We start from the raw sequence: 19,263 nt of genomic DNA, 5'->3' as shown, positions 1-19,263 counted from the left end.
AACAAAGATTAATACAAATAACTAACATGACTTAATCTATAATAATTTGAAATACTAATACTTTTTATAAAATCAAAAGCTAAAAGAGTATCAACAATTTTAAAGATTAAATCTTTTAGAAAAATTTAAAAGAGATAATAAATTTTTAATTATTTTAAGAAATAATTTTTTATAATTTCAAAAATTAAATTAACAAATAAATGCTTACAATTTCTTAAACTAAAATATAGCTATGTATAAAAAGCATTATAGTAAATTACTTTTTCTTTTCATTGCTTCCCACACAAATATCTCCCCTCCGATTCGGTTAAGCATGATCAGATAAAAATCCATTTTTGTTGAAACCCATTTTAAAGACTGAAACATCACTTTGACTCCCTTCCTCATCGTTAAAATAATCATTTTCTTATCTTATTGCAGGCCCTCTGTAAGAAAGGGTCAGATAAAGATAATCAGGATGAAAAAGATAATAATCATTTTACTCAAAATAATATTAATTTCTGTCCTGTCATCTCATTCCTTTCTAATTTTATATGTTTTAGAAATATATATTTAATTATTTATATATTTTCTATAAATTTTAATAAATTAATTAAAATTTAATTTAATAAATATAAATTATTATTATTTTCATGACATAATTTTTTATGCAAATATTGGATATGATAAAAAAAACTGTGATTCTTTTATTCTATACAGATTTTATCAATAGAATGATTCACACACAACACAGATTTTATCAAAGAAAAAAATTAGAACAGAGAGAGAGAAAAGAATGATCAACATGTAGGCACCCATAGACGCAAACTGCTGGAAAAACAAAGCAGGTTGCCTGGAAAGTGACCCTTTTGAGAAATAAAAGTGTTCAATGTAAGAAAAGGGTCTTCGGAAAAAGGCCAAAATCTTAGGCACATCTTCCTCTTCTCCCATTCTCCTCACAAACCCAAAAGGGTCACACAGACACAAAAAAAGAGAGAACTTTGAGAAAAGAAAGGAAATGTGAGAAGCTCGGTAAGCAGATTTGTTGACAGAGACCGAAAATGAATCTCACAACAACCGGCCAGTTAGCTTCTCTAATCTGTTTGATTTGGCTACAGCCGCTATGGCACATTCAAGATCAAGGGTATTGGGCTTTAATCTCCCACCCTCCCCTTGGTACATGTAGCCTCTCATCAACGATATTCAAATCAACTTAACTCAATAACCAATATTATGAGTACACAAATGAAAGGGTTAGAAGAATAAGAAGATTGATGATACAAGAAATTTTACTTTCGAACTCAGATTTAACCCTAACCCTAGAAGCCAATTGAGAGCAAACGCTGATAACTCCGTATTTATAGCCACAGTGCAGCTCTGCGCTGACGAATGATCGTGGCCGTTCGCTTTCGATCAATCTGATGGATACGAATGGAGCAGAATAAATAGATTTTAATGAAATTGTAAATTTGCCCTCCAATTAGGGGCCCACCGATTAACTCAATTTAATCCGCAAAAGTTAATGGGTCAAGTCGGATAATCGGATTTTACCAGTACACACGATCATTTACAGATTGAATATCCGGTCTAATTTTTTCTTTTTTTCAATCCGATTAATTCAACCCAGTCGATTACACATAAACAAATAAAAAATTTAATTTTTTTATTTTAATATTTTCATTTATAATTGTAAATATATGTTTTTATAAAAAATTATTATTCAAACAATATTTTATATATAAATATTGATAAATTAATTTAATTTAATAATTATTATATTTTAAAAATTATGGAATTTTTTTTTATGTAAATATCCAATTACTCGATTCAAACCAACCAGTTCAATGATTGGGTTTCGTTAATTTATGTCACGTATAAAAACAAAAATTAAACATAACTCATATTTATTGTATTTTAATTTAGTTGGATAATTTTTCTGATCAAACCTATCGCAACTTGTGAATACTCCTACTTCCAATGTAAACGTGGCCTCAAAATGTATTAGCTTTGTTCATATTTAAAATACTTATAGAAGTATTTTATTTTTATAATTTTAATGATTTTTATTTTATATTATAATTAATAGTATTTTATCAAAATAATAAAGTAATTTATATTTTGTCATGTGTATTTTTTAACATTGAAATTGTTTGAAAATAATGTGTCTTGTTGCAATAATTTTACCCTTTATTTCATTTTTATTAATTTTGTTCTAAAATTTACAGAAAAAAAAAGTTATTACTCAATCTTTTTTATTACCTTATATCAGATTTTAGATTTCTCGTAAATCTCCATGTTTATAAATATAATTTTTTATCATTTTATATAAATTTTAAATTTTTTCTAAATATTTTTATTTATATAAAATTTAAAATACTTAATATAATTTTTTTATCATCTTAAAATAAAAATATATATTTATTGTAAAATAAATTACTTATTCACGTTTTGACTTACTAACTAGTTATTTAGAAAAAAAATTAGTTTTGTACTATTTTAAAGTTAATTTCGTTAATTACAAAATTAAAAGTAAGAAATGAAATATTATCTGAACAAAACTAATTTTGAATAAGACAAAACATATGCACGATTGTTTTAAGTGGTGTTATGTCATTTATTAATCAAATTTAAAATTTTACTTTGACAAACTATAATAATATTAAATATAAGTAATTTATGAAAACAAATTTAATTATAAATGATCAAATAATATTAATAGGATTTACCAAATATGCTACCTGCGATTCTTTTGTAAGATACAATTATCAATATTTTTTTGTCATAAATATAAAAAACAAATTTTTTCTAGACGTGTTAAATATTATCTTTATATATTTATTTATTATAAATTTTGTATTGACAATGTAGTCATGAAAATTTATTCATTTAATATACAATATATTAAAATCACCATTTAGTAGTAATGGTATTTATAGATTAAAGTATAAATCAATGACATGTAACTATTTTTTTATTGTTCTTAATAAAAAAATATACTTGTTTTTTTTTATAAATAAGATGAAAGATGGCAATACTTAGTTTTTTAACATCAATATAAATAAAATAAATTAAACAAATTCTCCCAATAACTGTATAATCATGTACAAAAAAAAAGTATGGAGTTATTAATTTTACAAACATTAAAATATTATCCTTAAGTTCGTTATTTTTAAGTTTTTGTTTTTATTTTTTTATACTATTTAGTCATTTACTATTTCAGACAAAATTTAGTTTATGCAATAATTAATGAAATAACTAACAATGAATTCTATCATTATTGTCATTAGTTAAAAAACCCTCTTATTCATTTATTTTCTTTGTTATTCTTTATCATTTTTTAGGTTGCAGATCAAATAAGTTAAGCTAAGATAGTCATTTCAACAAAAATTGAATATAGTTTTTTTGTTAGTTCACTCTTAATTGACTTGTGCTTTGAATTCGATAAATTTTGTGTTGGTAAATGCATGAGTAATTTGTTGCAAGTTAAGTCTTCAACATAATAAGCATATGACACAAAAGTTATTATTCTGTTTTTTTTTTAGGGTTGCAAATCAAATGAGTTAAGTTAGATTTAGATTAATTGTTAACTCAACAAAAATTGAATATAATAATTTTTTTTAGTCCACTCTTAATTGATATATGGTTTGAGTTAGTCAAATTTTGTGTTGGTAAATGCATGACCAACTTGTTGCGGTTAAGCTTTCAACATTTTAAGCATCGTTATATATGACACAAAAATTGTGAACTTGCATTGGAGGCTAAACATTTTGTTTCACGCGGTTAGTGGGTGTATTTAGAATTTCAATGGTGAACAAATAAACAAAAGAAAATGATGAAATCAAATGGCTCTATTGCATCATTACTAGGTATGAAAGATAGCTTTTACCTTTTTGACTTGGTTAATAAATTTATAGGGTTATTTCATAAATATAAAATAAAAATAATATTTTACTTTCAAAAGTTAGTTATTAATATTTCTATTGTATTTTTATTTTTTACTAAAAAAATAAATTACCCGTTTTATAATTAAAACTCAATTTACATACTTTAATTTCATTGTTCTTTTATCTCTTTCCATTCAAAATAGATTCGTTCACTATTCCTTTCTCTAATTTCTTTAATTTACCACATTGTCTCTTTTATCTAAATACATTTTACATTAAAAAAAGTATATAACTTATAATATTTTATGTTCAAATATATATTAATAATTTTTTCATATAATTAATTAATTATTTGTGAATAAATAAAAATGATAATTAATTTTAACATTACATTATCATAATATTACATGTCCTTTTAAGTTATTCAATACAAATTAACTAGTATAACTAAATTGCTAAATAATTTTAATTTTATAAAATATTTATACAATTTCAAACTTTTAGCTACAAGTTCACAACTTTCAGTTTATTTTATTATACATAGTAAAAAATAAAATGAAATGAGTGCATAGTATTTAAAACTTAAAAGATAACTTTTCAAAAATTTAAAAAACATTTAACTTTTAAAAGTTAGCTATCAATATTTTTATTATTCAACATTTAAATTAATTTATTATTCACATAATTAAAACTATAATATGTTAATTTTATTTTCATTTCATTATATTTATTTTTATATAAGTCTTATTTTTCTTTTTTCTTTTTTCATTATTAATGATTTAGTTGTATAAAATAAAAAATAAGTTATAAAAATAGATCATTTAAATTAATTTATGTAATATTTTTTATATCATATGTTAAAATTAATAATTTTAAAAATAAATTGAAGTTATTGTTTGAATTAATAATATCAATTTTATTAATAAAAATATTATATATTATTTTAAGAAGAAGAAGAAGAGTGGCAACTCGATTGGGCAATGTGAAAGGAAAGGGCAAGACAGGTCACAGGTGTCGCCCAGGTTAGAGGACAAAGTGGAAAGGGATGCCAGAGTAAAGTGGAGAAGCTATGTCACAATTTTTTTCACACATGACAATGATAATAATATAACTCACTGTTAACTATGTCACTAAAATAATAGTCTACCAAAGCAATTTTTAAAAAATAAATAAAGGCTAAAATAAAAAGTATGAAAATACAAATATCAAAATGAGTATATTTGTCCCGATATAAACTTAATTTTTAAACAATGCTTGGTTAAATGACCAAAGACTTTTTTTTTTTTATTCTTATCTTATTTAATTCGAAACTTTCCGTTCCTATTATTGGCTCCTTCTAGTATTAAGTTTTTTAAAAAAGTAATTTATAAATTTTTTAAACTATACTAAATAAATCGTCCCTTATCTCTCATTTGTATAATTTAGTATTTATAAAAATTTAATTTATATACTTAAAAATATAAAACTTTGTTGACATTATTATGGAATGGTGAATTATTGTATCAATAAAAAATTTATAATAATTAATATAAAAATTACGCCATGGTGTTTTTTATAAATTGGAAGTATAAAAACTAATTATATAGCAAAATTTAATTAAACTTAAAAAATCTTAACAATACGTTATGTTCTATTTTTCTTTCCCTCCATTATCCTTGAATTACTAAAATTGTCAAAAAGAAAAGAAAGTAAAGTTGACTGAGCAGAGCACGAATGCACCTTATGGACGGTCCTGATTGGCCACAACCCAAAGCAACAGGAAATGTGAACCACGGGATCTGTCAGCCAAACAAAATAAAAGAAAGCAAAAGACACTTAATAGTTATTACTTGTCCTTAGAGAGAGAAAGAAGGGAAGGGTGCGTTTTGTAGAGGGAGAGAATTCCAAACGCAAATTCTAAGTTTCACTGAAGAGAAAAAAAAGTTGTTGGGTGTGGCGTTGGGTGGCTGAGTAGAAGCGGATCGGCGCAACAGATCTGTGATGGAAGGAGTTGGGGCCCGATTGGGTCGGTCCTCGACCCGTTACGGACCGGCCACGGTTTTCACTGGACCGGTGAGGAAGTGGAAGAAGAAATGGGTCCACGTTTCCCCTTCTTCTGCTTCCAACACCAATCACAATCACAGTCACAATCACAATCACGCTTCTAACGGTAATAACGGTTCCCATCTCCTCCTTTACAAATGGACCCCTCTCACCCAAAGCCAAAACTCCAACGGTAACGGCAACGGCAACGCCAAGGACGCGCCACCACAACCACCCGAAGAACAGCCCCGGAGAAAATTCAAATATATTCCGGTACATTATTCCTACTCTTTTTTCTTTTTTTGTTGATTTAGCTTAGGGTTTTATTGCATGGGTTTAGAGAAACATTACGAAATTTCGATATCCTGATAAATTGTCTTCTAATGAGTACAATATCCTGATAATTTGTGTCTTATTCTGTTTTAGTTGTTTCCTTCTTGTCCCCTGTTTTTTAAGCAAGGTTGAAACCCGTGTCCTGATATGCACTCATGTGACTGTGATTTGTCCATTATTGTTATTATTATTACTATTTTAAATTTAGAAGATAATAGGAATAAATGGAGGAGTAATGAAATTACAAATAACTGATTGTTACACGCGTCTTTCAGTTTTTCCTGGTTAAGATTTAAGCATTGGGATTTGGGGATATTACGAGGATAAATCAAATTGATAGAGATTTCAATTGAGTTTGGGCCATATATTGTTCCCTGTGCATGTATGTGTATTTGAATTTTCCAAGATATAGTTTTGGTTGGAATTCACAATCAGATGATCAGGATACTAGGATAGTGCGGGGTAATTATGATTCTAGCACGTTTAGATAAAAAATTCTATTTTTCTAAGTGATTATGAACAACAGAGAAAAGGATGAAAGATAAGAAATGTGCGTATCCTTAATTTGTTGAGTGAAAGATTTTCTCTTGTTAGTTTCTTAGTAAAATACAAAAATGTCTTTTTTAGTTTGGTGGCTTTCTGAATGCAAAAGCATTAGATAGAACAAATTGGTTTTTTTTTTATATTAGAAACTCTCGAGAAAGTATTGGGGGTAACTTAGCGGCTTTGTATTCACACGTCCGTATCTCATCATATGAAACTACCCACTCTGGGGTACTGCTTGAGCTATCAGTTGGTCGAAACCTTGAAGAAAATAGAATCAGGAACCAAAAAATGAAGTTTTAAGATTCTTTCCACCCCTTTCTATTGCCCTCTCTAGTGTCCAAGTTGTTTGTTTACCCAATGAAATTCACTCTAGTTTGGATGTACCAAGAGGGAAATATGGTAATTAAAGATGGCACCTCACCCTTGAGCCAGAATTGATGATAAAATAGAGGTAATTAGTGTGAAAATCTATCAAAAAGTGGTGATAATTTTGTCTGAGGCTAGGATTTAGAAACAACTTGTGATAATTGCAATAGGAATGAGAACCAAAAAGTGTTGGAGACCAGGATCCAGGATTGTTTCAGTGGAAATGGAAAGGAAGGACATATTTGCATAGCGAGATGTGGTCCTAGATAGAGTCTAATGGCAAATGAGGATCCATTTGTTGGAACTATTCACTCACAGTCAAATTTATTTTTAATAATTTGCTATTGTGTTTCGTGCATAGATCCTGATCCTTCTCTTCAACTTCTGCATTTCTTTTTTGTGGGAAGGCTGTAATTCAACTTCCCTTGTTGGTGGATGGGTTTTAGCTAATTATGCATGTGCTTGGGAACAGCTTTTTTTTAGAAGTATATTTTTTCTCTTTTCATGAACTCTCTCAAAAAGCTGGCCAAATAAGCTGTTATTTCCCCAAAACAGAACCAAACACACATACATCTATGGGTTCGATGGGTGATCTCATTTTCTAAAAACTGATTATACCGTTTCATTTCCTGATAAATGTCTGTAGGATTATTGATGGAACATTCTGGCTAAGTGTTGTTTGTCTATTCTAATACGACATTATGGATTATAATGGCAAGACAAGCATAATAATACTATTAAACCATAAACCCCTAATTTAGTCCTCAAATGGCATCAAGTTGGTTCCAGTAAACAGTCACTTCTGGATTAATTTTGATATCAAAAACCAAATTGATGTAGTAATCTTTCAAGGGCCAAATTGACATTCCAAAAATCGTTTGAAGACTAAAATGGGGGTCACTATGCTTTTATTTATCCAGATGCATCTTCAGTTTGTTAAATCTAAAGAATGCAGTTTGCCCTGCATCACTGGTAAGATTTCAGATTGTTGGTAATGATGAAGTTAGCCACAGTTTGGCTGTCAAAAGTTAGCCATTTCCGCTCATTAATGTTCTGGGACATGAATGTTTCCAAGCAACAGTTGGATGCTGATCACTTACTGAGGCCAAATCTATGGAATTGGCCTGTGTTGTACTGTTGTGGACTCGTGGTGTTGCATTTGGTGCTTTATGCTTATTTTGGACATGGTATGTGTACATACATTCTGTAGTCAATAGGTGGAGTTCATCCCTCAACACAAGAATCGCTAGTTATTTTGCTTTTAAATTCACACAATAACTTACGAAGCATCGTTAAAAATTGTCACAAAACTGGTGAATTCAACAGTAATAACTATGCTGGACTAGTCAGAGCTTTTGATCCATGGACCATTGATGAATCATTTCGGTATTCGTGCTTTTGGTGATGATGGTGAATTGATACTGATCTCTCTGTCAATGGTTGACGGTTGGGAAGCTTTGGTTATCTAGTTTGTCTGATGATGCAGGTTGCTGTACTGGAGGAGCAGAGAAACGAGGCTGCAGAAAATGAGGGTGCTGAAAAAGTTGATGATGAATCTAAACCAGTTGATGCTGATTCAAGTGCAGCAGAACCAACACGCAAGAATGAGACGTTGGATGAGAAACCTGACATAAATGATGTTCCAATGGAAGAAAGTCAGGTAAACCTTTGGGTGTCTCTCTTTTTGCTTATGTTCCGTCACATTATCTTCCATATTTCTAAAGTAAGTATTGCCTAGGTTCTCATCTTTCATTTTGAATTTTGAACAATTTTTATGGTTCAAACAGGCATAATGCAATTTGAAAATTTATGGATTGGGCATTATCATCATGAAACTCGGTAATCAACATGTCTTAAATTTGGCGTGCCTGTTACTAAACTTGGAAATCCACAGCAATGACCATTGAAGGACTTGATATCATTTTCTTTTAATAATTTGTCATATAATAGTGACTTAGAGAATTTGGTTTATAACCAAGCATAATGATGTTGTGTAATCAACAGAGCCAATTTCATTGCACATGGGGCTTTTGTTATTGTTTTTTCCATATAATAGTGAATCTGATCTTATATTTCATTCTCAGGACAAAAATCAGGTGGTGCGCCAGGATCTGAATGAAAGCACATTGGATTTAAGTTTGGGCTTGACATCACATGATGACGAACATGATTCTGATTCAAAAACTAATCAAAGAGATGGCCAGTAACACAAAGTGAAGTCAAGTGGTACTGAAATATGAACAGGGGCTTCGTGATTCTCCGGATAGTGAGAGCATAATTGGTTCAATGTATACATTTGTCTGATGGAAAGGAAATTTCCCCTGGCTTTACTGATTGTTTTAGGTTGATGGCTTATGCCTATTGTATTTTTTTTAAATTCAGGTGTCGTTACTGGCCTGATCGTAATATGTATTGCAGGAACAGATGCTATACTTTTTTCCCAATCATTGGGCATATTTTTTTCCAGATGTTTACCAAGATAGGATATTCTGGACTTCGAAGCTACAATCGTGTGGAGCTAAATTGGATTTTTTAAAAAAATTCAAATTACATTCCCGATGAAATTGTGCTTGTGATGCTCTAATTTTTATTACAATTGAATCATTTTACTTTTCGAATTATAGTTAGTACCTAGGTTTCCTCGTGTATCTGGTCTGCCAGTTTATTTAATGTTTTGGTGTTGTGTATAAAGTAAAAAATTGAGAGTCTGAGACCCGCCAAACTTGATAGCATTATTGTGTTGATGACTTCATAATGCTATGTCTGTTCAAGTATTCTCCCCGCTTTAGTGGAATTGGCTTCTCACTCAGATTTGAGATCTAAGCAATTATCATGCGACGTACCAATTTTCATAGAAAAGATTTGATAATATGAAAGACGCCCATTAGGGGGCAGCGGTATTAGGTTGCCCGCTTATCTTGAATCCCTTATTTGACCGCAATCAAACGGTTGGAAAATACACAAAAGTGAGAATACTTTATCAGTTCGAGCCTTGCAAAAGTAGAAAATGAACTAAACGTCCAAAAGAATTCAATTACATATCAAACAACAGAAATTACAGAGTCTGGGCATCTGCCTCCGAGTACACAATAACTAGAGATGTTCACATTTTTCGTCATCATTCTTTGGTGACAGCTGCCTCAGAGGAATAATCATGCCTGGGAAGTAGCACAAGTTGATATATGTATCATGTATATTAGGGTGCCAACAACAATCTTTGCAACAGTACCAAAATATAGCTAAGGTTATCACAAAGCAGAGTTTCATTGATCTTGTAATTTTGTTTCTTCCCTCCCTATTGACTTCTTTAAATTTTGTCGAAAGGTATTTGAAATTTGTTTTTCTGATAACTTAGAAGAAAGTAAAACTACATAATTATTAATAAAAACATGGTGCAGTATATGAGGTTCCCACTATTTTAATTTTAGGATCTAGGAAGAAGGGTCAGATGTATGCAACATTACTCCCAAGTGAGGAAGAATCTCTTTGTGACTAGAACCCATGAACACAAGGTCATGGAGTAGCAATCATTCAAAACAAAAATAAATAATAATAAATATCACTTACTGCAATTTGCGTGAGAGTTGGTATAGGCCTGTCCCAGCCATTGCAACGTTTACACTAAACAGGTTCCAATTTTTCTGCAAAATAGAAAATAATTGTCCGGATTATTCAAAGATTGTATTGTACACAAATTCCCCCCAAAAATGTAGGTTTTCATTTTTCCTTCTCTTTTTATGAGCCACTACGACCAGTAAGCTAAATGTCACTGTTAATAACTAAGGCTATGTTTTGAGCAAAAACTCCTCTGAAGTGAATTTGTTTGTAAAGTAAAAAAGTAGGGGATTATTCACTTTTGAATTTTTATGGGTTAATGTTATTATGTACCTCAAATTAGATTGATGGTAGATAACTCATTACTTTACAAAATCACTCACTTTAGAAGAGCCTTATCCATGTTTTGAATATGTAATTATAGGTGGAATGATATGAAAAGAGAATGGAATATAATAAAATTATTATTCTATCGTTTAAATATTTTATAATGGAATGTAGTAAAGTTTCTATTTTATTATTTGTGAAGTGGATGACATGTTAACAAGACTAATGAAGAATACGTTGATTCCATTGCATTATATAGTCCAGACCTTGAGACTGAGGGCAAAAACATAGATCTATTGAACAGATTTAAACATATTTCATCAGGCTCCATTCCATTCTATCCTATTTTAAACAATCCAAACAATGATAACTAATATCATTCCATTCCACTCCATTCTATTATTAGAACTCTAGTAAGCTTCCAGCTTTTATACAAAGCAAAGTAAATGATTTATATTGTTTGAGGCAGAAATGGTTTACACACACAGCTGCTTGGTACACAGTATAATTCAGAAAAAGGATAACAAAAGTAAGGAAAAAAGACAAAGTGACATCAAAGATTATGCAGAAAAGAATGCCTGAAAAAGCTACTTTAATATCTAACATTTCAATTACACCATGAAAACAGAATTTACAGGTTAGATTCCAAATTGCATATTAGAAGTACCATATTATAGCCTAATTGATGTCATATAATATTTTTTGCTATACAAGTAAAGAAAATTATGCAGCTGCAAACTGAAATAGTATACAGTGATGAAGGAAATAAAGCAAAATTATAATCCCGAGTATAATTTTTGCTTGCACTGGAGGTCCAGAAGTAATCCCGAGTGTCTAAAAAGACATCAATATTTGCTGAACAAGTGACAAGAAATTATCTATCGTTAAGAGAGACAAGACTTACTGGAGTGATTACAGTGCTGTAACGAGACCAGATCAGTCCAGTAGCTGTGACCGCTGTGTAAAAAACAAAAGTAATCAGCAAATTATGGAAAAATAAAACCCAACACAAAATGATACATACAAAAAGTTCTCTGTACCTTCCAGGAAACCCAGAAATGCATATGTGGATAAGGGTCAAATATGAGCACATGCATGTGCGAGAGAGCGGGAGAGAGGTCTATGATAGATAACAGTAAATGCAGACTGCAGTTTTTTATGTATATGCATACCTATTTGCTGAGGATAGGAAAGTTTCTCAGGTGGTTTGGAGAAATCAGCAATATTGGCAATGCTGATGCCCCACTTAAAGGTAGGCGCCCAGAAATGAACTGCATAAAATAATTGGTTAATATTTTAACCCTTAATAATAGCATAGGTCTCTGGAAACACAAGGAGAAACAACAATTTGAATTAGGAGAAATTATTGTCTTACCCTTGTAAAATATAATCTACTTGGTATTGGTACTTTGAGCAAGTGATGTTTCAAAAGTATATCACAAGGAATATATGCATATATATGACTGGACTGCAGTCAATAATTGTTATCTTTCCAACTGCAACTTCAATCATCTTTATTATTCTTTAAATCATATCTCATAATATTACAATAAGAGTATATTTCCAATTCACCAAAAACAGGAAGTGCACTTTCAGTATTTTCACACAAATTCCAGCAAAGATTATACTTCGGCATTTCATTTGTATGCATGAGTTTTTTTTCAGGTGTCTTCCATTTCCCCTAGATGACAAAATATGAACATTAAACTTTTTGTAGGTCATTCATCTCTTTTATCTGCCCAATCCTCTCCTTGTGTTCAGCCTCTGGTAGTAGTTATAAAATTATAAATACCTGTCTGTACATTAGTTGAACCTGCATTGTGCAGGAATTAGAATTTGATTCCAAAGTCACATTTGAAATGGGCCAATTAAGAATGGCTGTGCTAGCACTAGCCACCATTGTGGTCAATCTAATACAATAAAATTCAAACCACAAATTCTTAATTTCTTAATCTTAACCAGCCATATATTCATTTCTGACAATAAGCAAATGAAAAATTTATGTCAGAAGTAAGATAGTAGTTATGGTTCCAAACTTGAGTCATTAATTAAGATAGAATATTCACCACAATTATTTTATGCAGTTCACTTCTGCAGTAACACATTGTATCTCAAAACCTGAATTCAGCCTCAGTTAGCAACTTAGCACCATCCAAATCTAAATAGTTATCCAGAAGTCCGCAGTATTTATTGATTCTAATCAACTTGTCACTCCAAACGGCCCTTAATCTGCCACCTTAACACTTCAAATTACCAACATTTTTCCTCTATGCTCTTGATCTATGATAAGTACTAGTTTTATGATGTAATAAAACCCCAATTCATGAAGCATATAGTTCATCGTGATAAATTAGATTTGGATAAACATTTCAAGCAAAATACTCATGTAAAATGAAATGAATAAACGAATCTAATTTCCAAACAATCACAAATACCTAATTAAAGGTTTCCATAACCCTTCACACAATCACACCCAAAAATGACCCCTTTTAGAGTGCAACCAAAAGTCAAATTCTTTTAATTTTTTATTTTAAAAAATCCTAGGTTATACATCAAGCAGTGAACATGACCTTTTAACAAATCACTATCAGAAATTCTAATCTAAGCAAAACTCTACCGCTAATTTATAGAAGAAAAATTGCGATAAAATGAAAATCAACCACTGAGCTATGAACATCGAAATCGCCAGAAGATAACAAATATATAACAAAAATAATAAAGGATTCGAGTGAAGCAACTCACTGGTTTTGGGTCCAGCAGGGTGATTCCATAAAGCTTGAAGCTTTGCAGCCGCCATGAATATATATATTCTTCTTCCCTTTGAATGAACGAGAAATGGGTTCAGCTTCTACCAGTGCGTGAAAGAACGAAATAGCGTTATTTATATAATATATTATTTTATTTTTATATACCGTAATCGTCTACGATGGAGGATATCCACTCCACAATGTTTGTAAATCACGTCGCGACGCGTGGCTCGGACTCGGTCAACAACTTTCTCACGTTGAGCTAATTTTGTTTGGGCAAATTGGTCAAATCGTAATATCACATGCGAATTAAAACTAAAAATTTTAAACCTTTTTTTTATATGAATTTAGTAAATTTTTATGGTTTATTAGGAACTAATGCACTTTTGAAAACGATTTATTTTACAAATTTGGAAACTTCAAATATAATTGAGACCTGATTTGAAGAGAAGAAAGTGACTATTTTCTCCATATGTCAGATAACTTCTCTATAGATAATAGAATGTGGAAAATGTAATATTTGAGATTTACGTAATTTTGGTTCCTATTTGGTTAAGAAAGTAAACTTAGGTTACACTTACCAAGATAAAGATAATTTTCCATTTTTTTTTTCAATTTCTACAAATCTTTGTAACACATAATACACAAACATACCTTTAATTTAGGAACAAGGCAGTGACAACCTGGTGGTTTGTTTAATTACTCCTTTTTTATTTCTTTTTATTTTATTGAAGAGAATTGTCAATGTTTTGGTACTTGCAGGAGGAGTCATGGATGATGTTGCAGCCTTATCTGGTTCCAGGAAAGACGTTGTCCAAAACCGGGTTTTTTTTTGTTTTTTCTCGTTAAAACCATTGTCTTAAATTCATTTAATTGATATCTGTTTTTTGGGCTTTTTAGCCCTGTTATCAGGGAAAAAAAACATTCAATTGATTAGTCCAGGTCCGTGTTTTCATTTTATTGTTTTGTCAATGAATGTAAAAGCACGTGCACATTGTAAAACTAATCACAATTCCAACCATGTCAAGAATTAACAATATATGAAGATAAATGTCAAATCTTGCATAACAAATTTGTAAAGTCCTAATTTTTTTTCCTTTCAAATATTCCAGCTTGCATTGCGTGATGTAGCCAACAGTGTTTGCGACTATCTATGTAGATGTTGGAAATTGATAATTCGTAATATTTTCATCACTGTTTAATGTAATTTGATATTATTTTTCGTCAAATTCTCAAGGAGATTCTTATATTTGTTTATTTAAATACAGATTATAATTTCTGTTTTTTTACTTTTTACACTGCAATTTTTTTAAGCACACTATGTCCTTTTCTGTTTTGTGCCATTTGGGCTTGCAGTTTGGGCCTGTGGATACGTGGATTTAGAAACAAAAAAAAGAATGAAAAGGGTGTGTGTCTGTGTGTGAAGACTGAAGACTTGAGATGGCTCGAAGTCGAAGCTTTGTTCTATGGCTTCACGGTTTGGGTGATTCTGGTCCTGCCAACGAACCCATTAAAAGCCTCTTCACCTCTACTGAGTTCTCTAACGCCAAATGGTCCTTTCCCTCTGCGCCTTCTGCTCCAGTCACTTGCAATTGTAACTGACGCCTTCATTTTCAACCCCTAATTTTTTCCTTTCTTTTATTTTTATTAATATATAATATATTCATCCATTTCTTCTTGTAGATGGCCATGTGATGCCCTCCTGGTTTGACATTCACCAAATTCCTGTCAAACCTGTGAGTTTATCTTTCATTCTTTAATTTAATAGCCACCTTTATTCTGTTTAAATCATCAGCCATTACCCTTTTTATTTTTATCTCTTACTCAAATGAAAAGGCAAGTTTTTTTTTTTTTTAATGTTTTTCTAGGACTCGGGTGTTTTGTATTTTATCCTTTATTTATTTTTTTAATTTATGTTCACAGAATTCTCCGAGCGATGAGAATGGTTTGCTTAAAGCTGTTAAGAATGTGCATGCCACAATTGACAAGGAAATTGATGCTGGCACGAACCCTAATAATATATTTATATGTGGATTCAGTCAAGGAGGTTTCTCTCTTATTTTATCTGTCTCTTTTGTCTGTGCTTGCTGTGTTTATGTATCTATGCTGTTATCTCTTCAGGCCTACTAATTCCTTGAATGAAAGAAAAGAAAATTTATGAACAATAAGCATCTTGATATTGATCATGGTCTCAATGTTTTGCAGGTGCCCTGACCTTGGCTAGTGTTCTGCTGTACCCAAAAACTTTGGGTGGAGGTGCAGTCTTTAGTGGCTGGGTTCCATTTAGTTCGTCTATTGCTGAACAAATTACCCCCGAGGCAAAACAGGTATTGATTTCCAAGAATATCAATTCCCCTCCTTCCCTCCTTTATTTGACATAATTCATCAGTTGTACTAGGTCCCTTCTCTTGTTTCAGTACTAATTGCCTTTAGATATGAGCTTGAACTTTATCTTTGGAACAAGGGGTTTGTTGTTGTACATGTATTGACAAAAGCACAGAAACGCGTCTGAGAAAATCGTATCTGTGGATTTAAGGGAATGCTTGGAAGAGTTTATGAAAATAACTATTGATTTTCCTAAGTTCTTTTTAGCTTATTTCAGTAAGTTTATTGGTATATCTAATCAAAATAATCTCTTTTTAACTTATTCTAATATGTTTCATGATCAAATTTATAAGTAAGCCTTAATGTGATAAGAACTTATTGAATAAATACTTAATTAGACTATTTGCTTGAACCCACCCAAAACCCAAAATATGCAACTGCATGGATTTTTGTTTTCATCCACAGTTGAGCATAATAGGATTCACGTGTCTTCAATTGGACCTGTGTTGTGGTGATGTAGAATTGTCCTTCGAACAATGACACTTGATAATCTTTAGTTTTTTAATTTTTTCGTTGTAATCACTTTTTGTTTGAAACATGAGCCTGATACTATATATCAATCAACAAAGTATCTGTTGATTTTTAAGGCATTATAATTTGTGTAGCCTGTCTCCAGATACTATTTTACTCAACTGATATATACCTATCATCCATTTAATTTATAGACCTATAAATAAATGTCTGCAGACACCCACATTATGGTCCCATGGGATGGTCGATGGAACAGTCTTGTTCGAGGCTGGACAAGCAGGTTCCTCGTTCCTTGAAAAAATTGGCGTTCACTGCGAGTTTAAGGTGATATTTCAAGTTTTCAACAATTCAATAATTCAGTCATTGAGCCTTTCGTGTTTATCATAATACTAACATTAATTTTAATTTGCAGCCTTATCCTGGTCTTGGCCACTCTATAAGCAATGAGGAGCTGCGATATCTAGAGTCATGGATCAAGGCACGCCTACAGAGTTCCTCCTAATATCTTCTGCTCTTGCAATAGTATTTTTTTATTTTTAAGTTGGTGTTAGTGGCTTGGTCTGTAAGACAGTTATTCCTACTCAATGGCTAAAAGGGGTTAGTGAGAGAGCGTGATGGCTATCTTACATTGCATATTTATTGGTAGATTTAATGGGACAACCTTTTGATTGGTCTTTGCATTCGATTGTTATCAATATTTAACAGGAATAAAAGATTTCTGACCACAGTTACACGTTTCATCCATGTTACCATTAGTTTTTTCCTTTCCTATTTCTCACGAAAAAAACACTACCGATTCTCTCCCCCTCGGTGAATGGAATGATTTGCTTAAAGCTTAAGATATATGCTTTTTAGTTAATTTCTGAAATCATAGGCAATAATAATCATGGATCATAATTATCAGGATCAATAATTTTTTAGCTGAAGTGTAGGTTGAATGTAGGCAACTGGAACCCTCGAATTTTTCTGACATGACATCTGGCAATGAGTGAATAGGTGAATAATTGGCTCAAATTCGCCAAAAATTGTGATACCAAATGGTAAATAACAAAATCTTCAGTAATGCTATTTCATCTCTGAGCTAAATTAACAACTACATATAGAAAAAGTTTATAATGTTCTCACAACATACGGTGGCCCACTGATTTTTACTATATTTGCAAGTTGCTGATGTAGCTATGCAGCATTTTCTTGGAATAATCAGAACTATCTAGATTTTGAGACAGGAGGTAAACAGAATCTTTTATTTTTGGGACCTTTGATCACTATCTATAATACCTAATAACAAATCTTAAGCCTTCATTTGCAGTGTAAACATTTATCCAAAACCGGAGTGCCCAACTTTCCATTTTCATTCTTAGCTCCCCTTATTAACTGAAAAAGCTAGTGGGTTTTTGTTACCTTCTAAATGCTTTTCCTAGCCATCTTTTTCTTTTTGTAAGAAGCCAATAAAGAGGGAGGGTCGTTCTTTGGGGTAATAAAGATAAAGTATCTGACAAATAGCAAACATATGAAATCTTTAACGGAGAGGGAGACAAATGGAATGCATCTTATGGCTATCATGTTGCAAGCATACAAACCTTTTAATCACAGTGGCGCCACCATTTCATTTACCGTAAATAACTCACAAGAGTCACTATCTCACTCATAAAACTTGTTGGTTAAGAGTTTATTTCTAGTGAACCAGCACGTTGTAGTAATCAACGATGTTCCCCACCCCCTCCTGTTATTATTATTATTCTAAAAGTGCTACTTGATTCATCACTATTCAAAATCTTTTAGAGCTTTACCGTATAAATTGTAATAACTATTAAACTCATGTTTGTTTTTTAAATTGCACCGTGCAAAGTGCAAATTTAATTTCACAGTATATTAAGTGTATATATTATCACTCTTAGATGTTTATCAATATTCTCTTTTAAGTGTCTTTTCTCTAAAATATTATTTTTTATTTCTTGTAATCATATCAGTAATAAATTTATTTTACATTAAAAAAATGGAGTGACAATAGACACAAGAAAGTGGCAATAAACACTTTCCATTATCTTTTATATGTTCGGTAAAGTCATTTTACCTCATAAACTAGTAGGCTAAGAGTTTAATTTCACCGGTAAATAAGCATGTTGTAGTAATTAACAATGTCTCCCTAACCCCCTCACCATTTTTGGTGTGTATAAAAGTGCTAGTTGAATCATCACCGTAGAGATTTACAAGATTAATGGTAACAACAATTAAATTCATGTTCGGTATAGTAATTACACTATAGTTTTCCACCTTCAAAACACAGTGCAAATTCATGTAGTCTTTAATAAAAATGGTTTTTAAAACAAAACATAATGAGACAGTTTAAGAAAGTGTTACATTCTCTTTTTACTAAAAGATTGAGCCAAAGAGAAGAAAACATAATACGTATTCAAGTACCATATATTTGGTAAAAATCACTTTTCAATTATTTATGACTAGGTTTAGACAACAAAGGAGATTATTATTTTTTGCCAACTCTAAACATGAACTTGGTAAGAAGGTTTTTAGTCTATAGAGTTAGAAGAAGTCAGACTTAGAATATTTTGTATTGCCTCACAACCACAGTTTTCAATTGACTCTGATTTTGGTAGACTCACCAAAACAACGGAGGGATCGGTCGGTCT

At 31.1% G+C, this 19,263-nt stretch overlaps 3 protein-coding genes and 1 non-coding gene across 6 annotated transcripts; 2 read left to right on the top strand and 2 right to left on the bottom strand.

The window, feature by feature from the left end:
- Positions 1–995: 995 nt before the first annotated feature.
- Positions 996–1,100, bottom strand: LOC113853403. The gene has a single exon (XR_003502575.1). It is a non-coding gene; the product is annotated as a small nucleolar RNA snoR109 (small nucleolar RNA).
- Positions 1,101–5,687: 4,587 nt separating this feature from the next.
- LOC113849928 lies at positions 5,688–9,686 on the top strand. Of its 3 annotated transcripts, XM_027480193.1 has the most exons (4): positions 5,707–6,158; positions 8,617–8,790; positions 8,918–8,969; positions 9,215–9,644. In XM_027480193.1, the coding sequence occupies exons 1-3, from the start codon at positions 5,844–5,846 to the stop codon at positions 8,921–8,923; spliced, it is 495 nt and encodes a 164-aa protein (XP_027335994.1). In that variant the 5' UTR covers positions 5,707–5,843; the 3' UTR covers positions 8,924–8,969; positions 9,215–9,644. The 3 variants fall into 3 exon arrangements, with proteins under 3 accessions (XP_027335985.1, XP_027335994.1, XP_027336001.1); XM_027480184.1 differs by lacking the exon at positions 8,918–8,969 and having other exon boundaries at positions 5,688–6,158; positions 9,215–9,686; XM_027480200.1 differs by lacking the exon at positions 9,215–9,644 and having other exon boundaries at positions 8,918–8,970.
- A 333-nt stretch (positions 9,687–10,019) lies between these two features.
- On the bottom strand, positions 10,020–13,893 carry LOC113852479 (mitochondrial pyruvate carrier 4). The gene is made up of 5 exons (XM_027482768.1): positions 13,755–13,893; positions 12,185–12,283; positions 11,917–11,969; positions 10,698–10,771; positions 10,020–10,288 (listed from the first exon to the last, which is right to left on the bottom strand). Exons 1-5 carry the CDS (start codon positions 13,807–13,809, stop codon positions 10,249–10,251), a joined length of 321 nt encoding a protein of 106 aa, XP_027338569.1. The 5' UTR covers positions 13,810–13,893; the 3' UTR covers positions 10,020–10,248.
- Positions 13,894–15,185: 1,292 nt separating this feature from the next.
- Positions 15,186–17,333, top strand: LOC113852634 (probable carboxylesterase SOBER1-like). Its single transcript, XM_027482953.1, has 6 exons — positions 15,186–15,353; positions 15,443–15,495; positions 15,683–15,806; positions 15,965–16,086; positions 16,832–16,939; positions 17,028–17,333. Exons 1-6 carry the CDS (start codon positions 15,200–15,202, stop codon positions 17,115–17,117), a joined length of 651 nt encoding a protein of 216 aa, XP_027338754.1. The 5' UTR covers positions 15,186–15,199; the 3' UTR covers positions 17,118–17,333.
- The last annotated feature ends 1,930 nt before the right edge of the window (positions 17,334–19,263 follow it).

This window comes from Abrus precatorius, unplaced genomic scaffold (assembly GCF_003935025.1).
Source record: "Abrus precatorius isolate BTA unplaced genomic scaffold, Abrus_2018 Scaffold10, whole genome shotgun sequence".
Classification (NCBI taxonomy): domain Eukaryota; kingdom Viridiplantae; phylum Streptophyta; class Magnoliopsida; order Fabales; family Fabaceae; genus Abrus; species Abrus precatorius.
The sequence above is the reverse complement of the archived record's forward strand: the minus strand, read 5'-3'. Positions and strand labels throughout refer to the sequence as shown.

Excerpts from the sequence above, each read along its gene's own strand:
- LOC113849928 (XM_027480184.1), top strand. The coding sequence starts at position 5,844 with ATGGAAGGAGTTGGGGCCCGATTGGGTCGGTCCTCGACCCGTTACGGA. Across the intron at positions 6,159-8,616 it reads GAAAATTCAAATATATTCCG|GTTGCTGTACTGGAGGAGCA; the intron begins GTACATTATTCC and ends CTGATGATGCAG. Across the intron at positions 8,791-9,214 it reads TTCCAATGGAAGAAAGTCAG|GACAAAAATCAGGTGGTGCG; the intron begins GTAAACCTTTGG and ends TTTCATTCTCAG.
- LOC113852634 (XM_027482953.1), top strand. The coding sequence starts at position 15,200 with ATGGCTCGAAGTCGAAGCTTTGTTCTATGGCTTCACGGTTTGGGTGAT. Across the intron at positions 15,354-15,442 it reads TGCTCCAGTCACTTGCAATT|ATGGCCATGTGATGCCCTCC; the intron begins GTAACTGACGCC and ends TTCTTCTTGTAG. Across the intron at positions 16,940-17,027 it reads GCGTTCACTGCGAGTTTAAG|CCTTATCCTGGTCTTGGCCA; the intron begins GTGATATTTCAA and ends TTTAATTTGCAG.
- LOC113852479 (XM_027482768.1), bottom strand. The coding sequence starts at position 13,809 with ATGGCGGCTGCAAAGCTTCAAGCTTTATGGAATCACCCTGCTGGACCC. Across the intron at positions 11,970-12,184 it reads TTCCTATCCTCAGCAAATAG|CGGTCACAGCTACTGGACTG; the intron begins GTATGCATATAC and ends TTTTTTACACAG. Across the intron at positions 10,289-10,697 it reads CAACTCTCACGCAAATTGCA|GCATGATTATTCCTCTGAGG; the intron begins GTAAGTGATATT and ends GCTACTTCCCAG.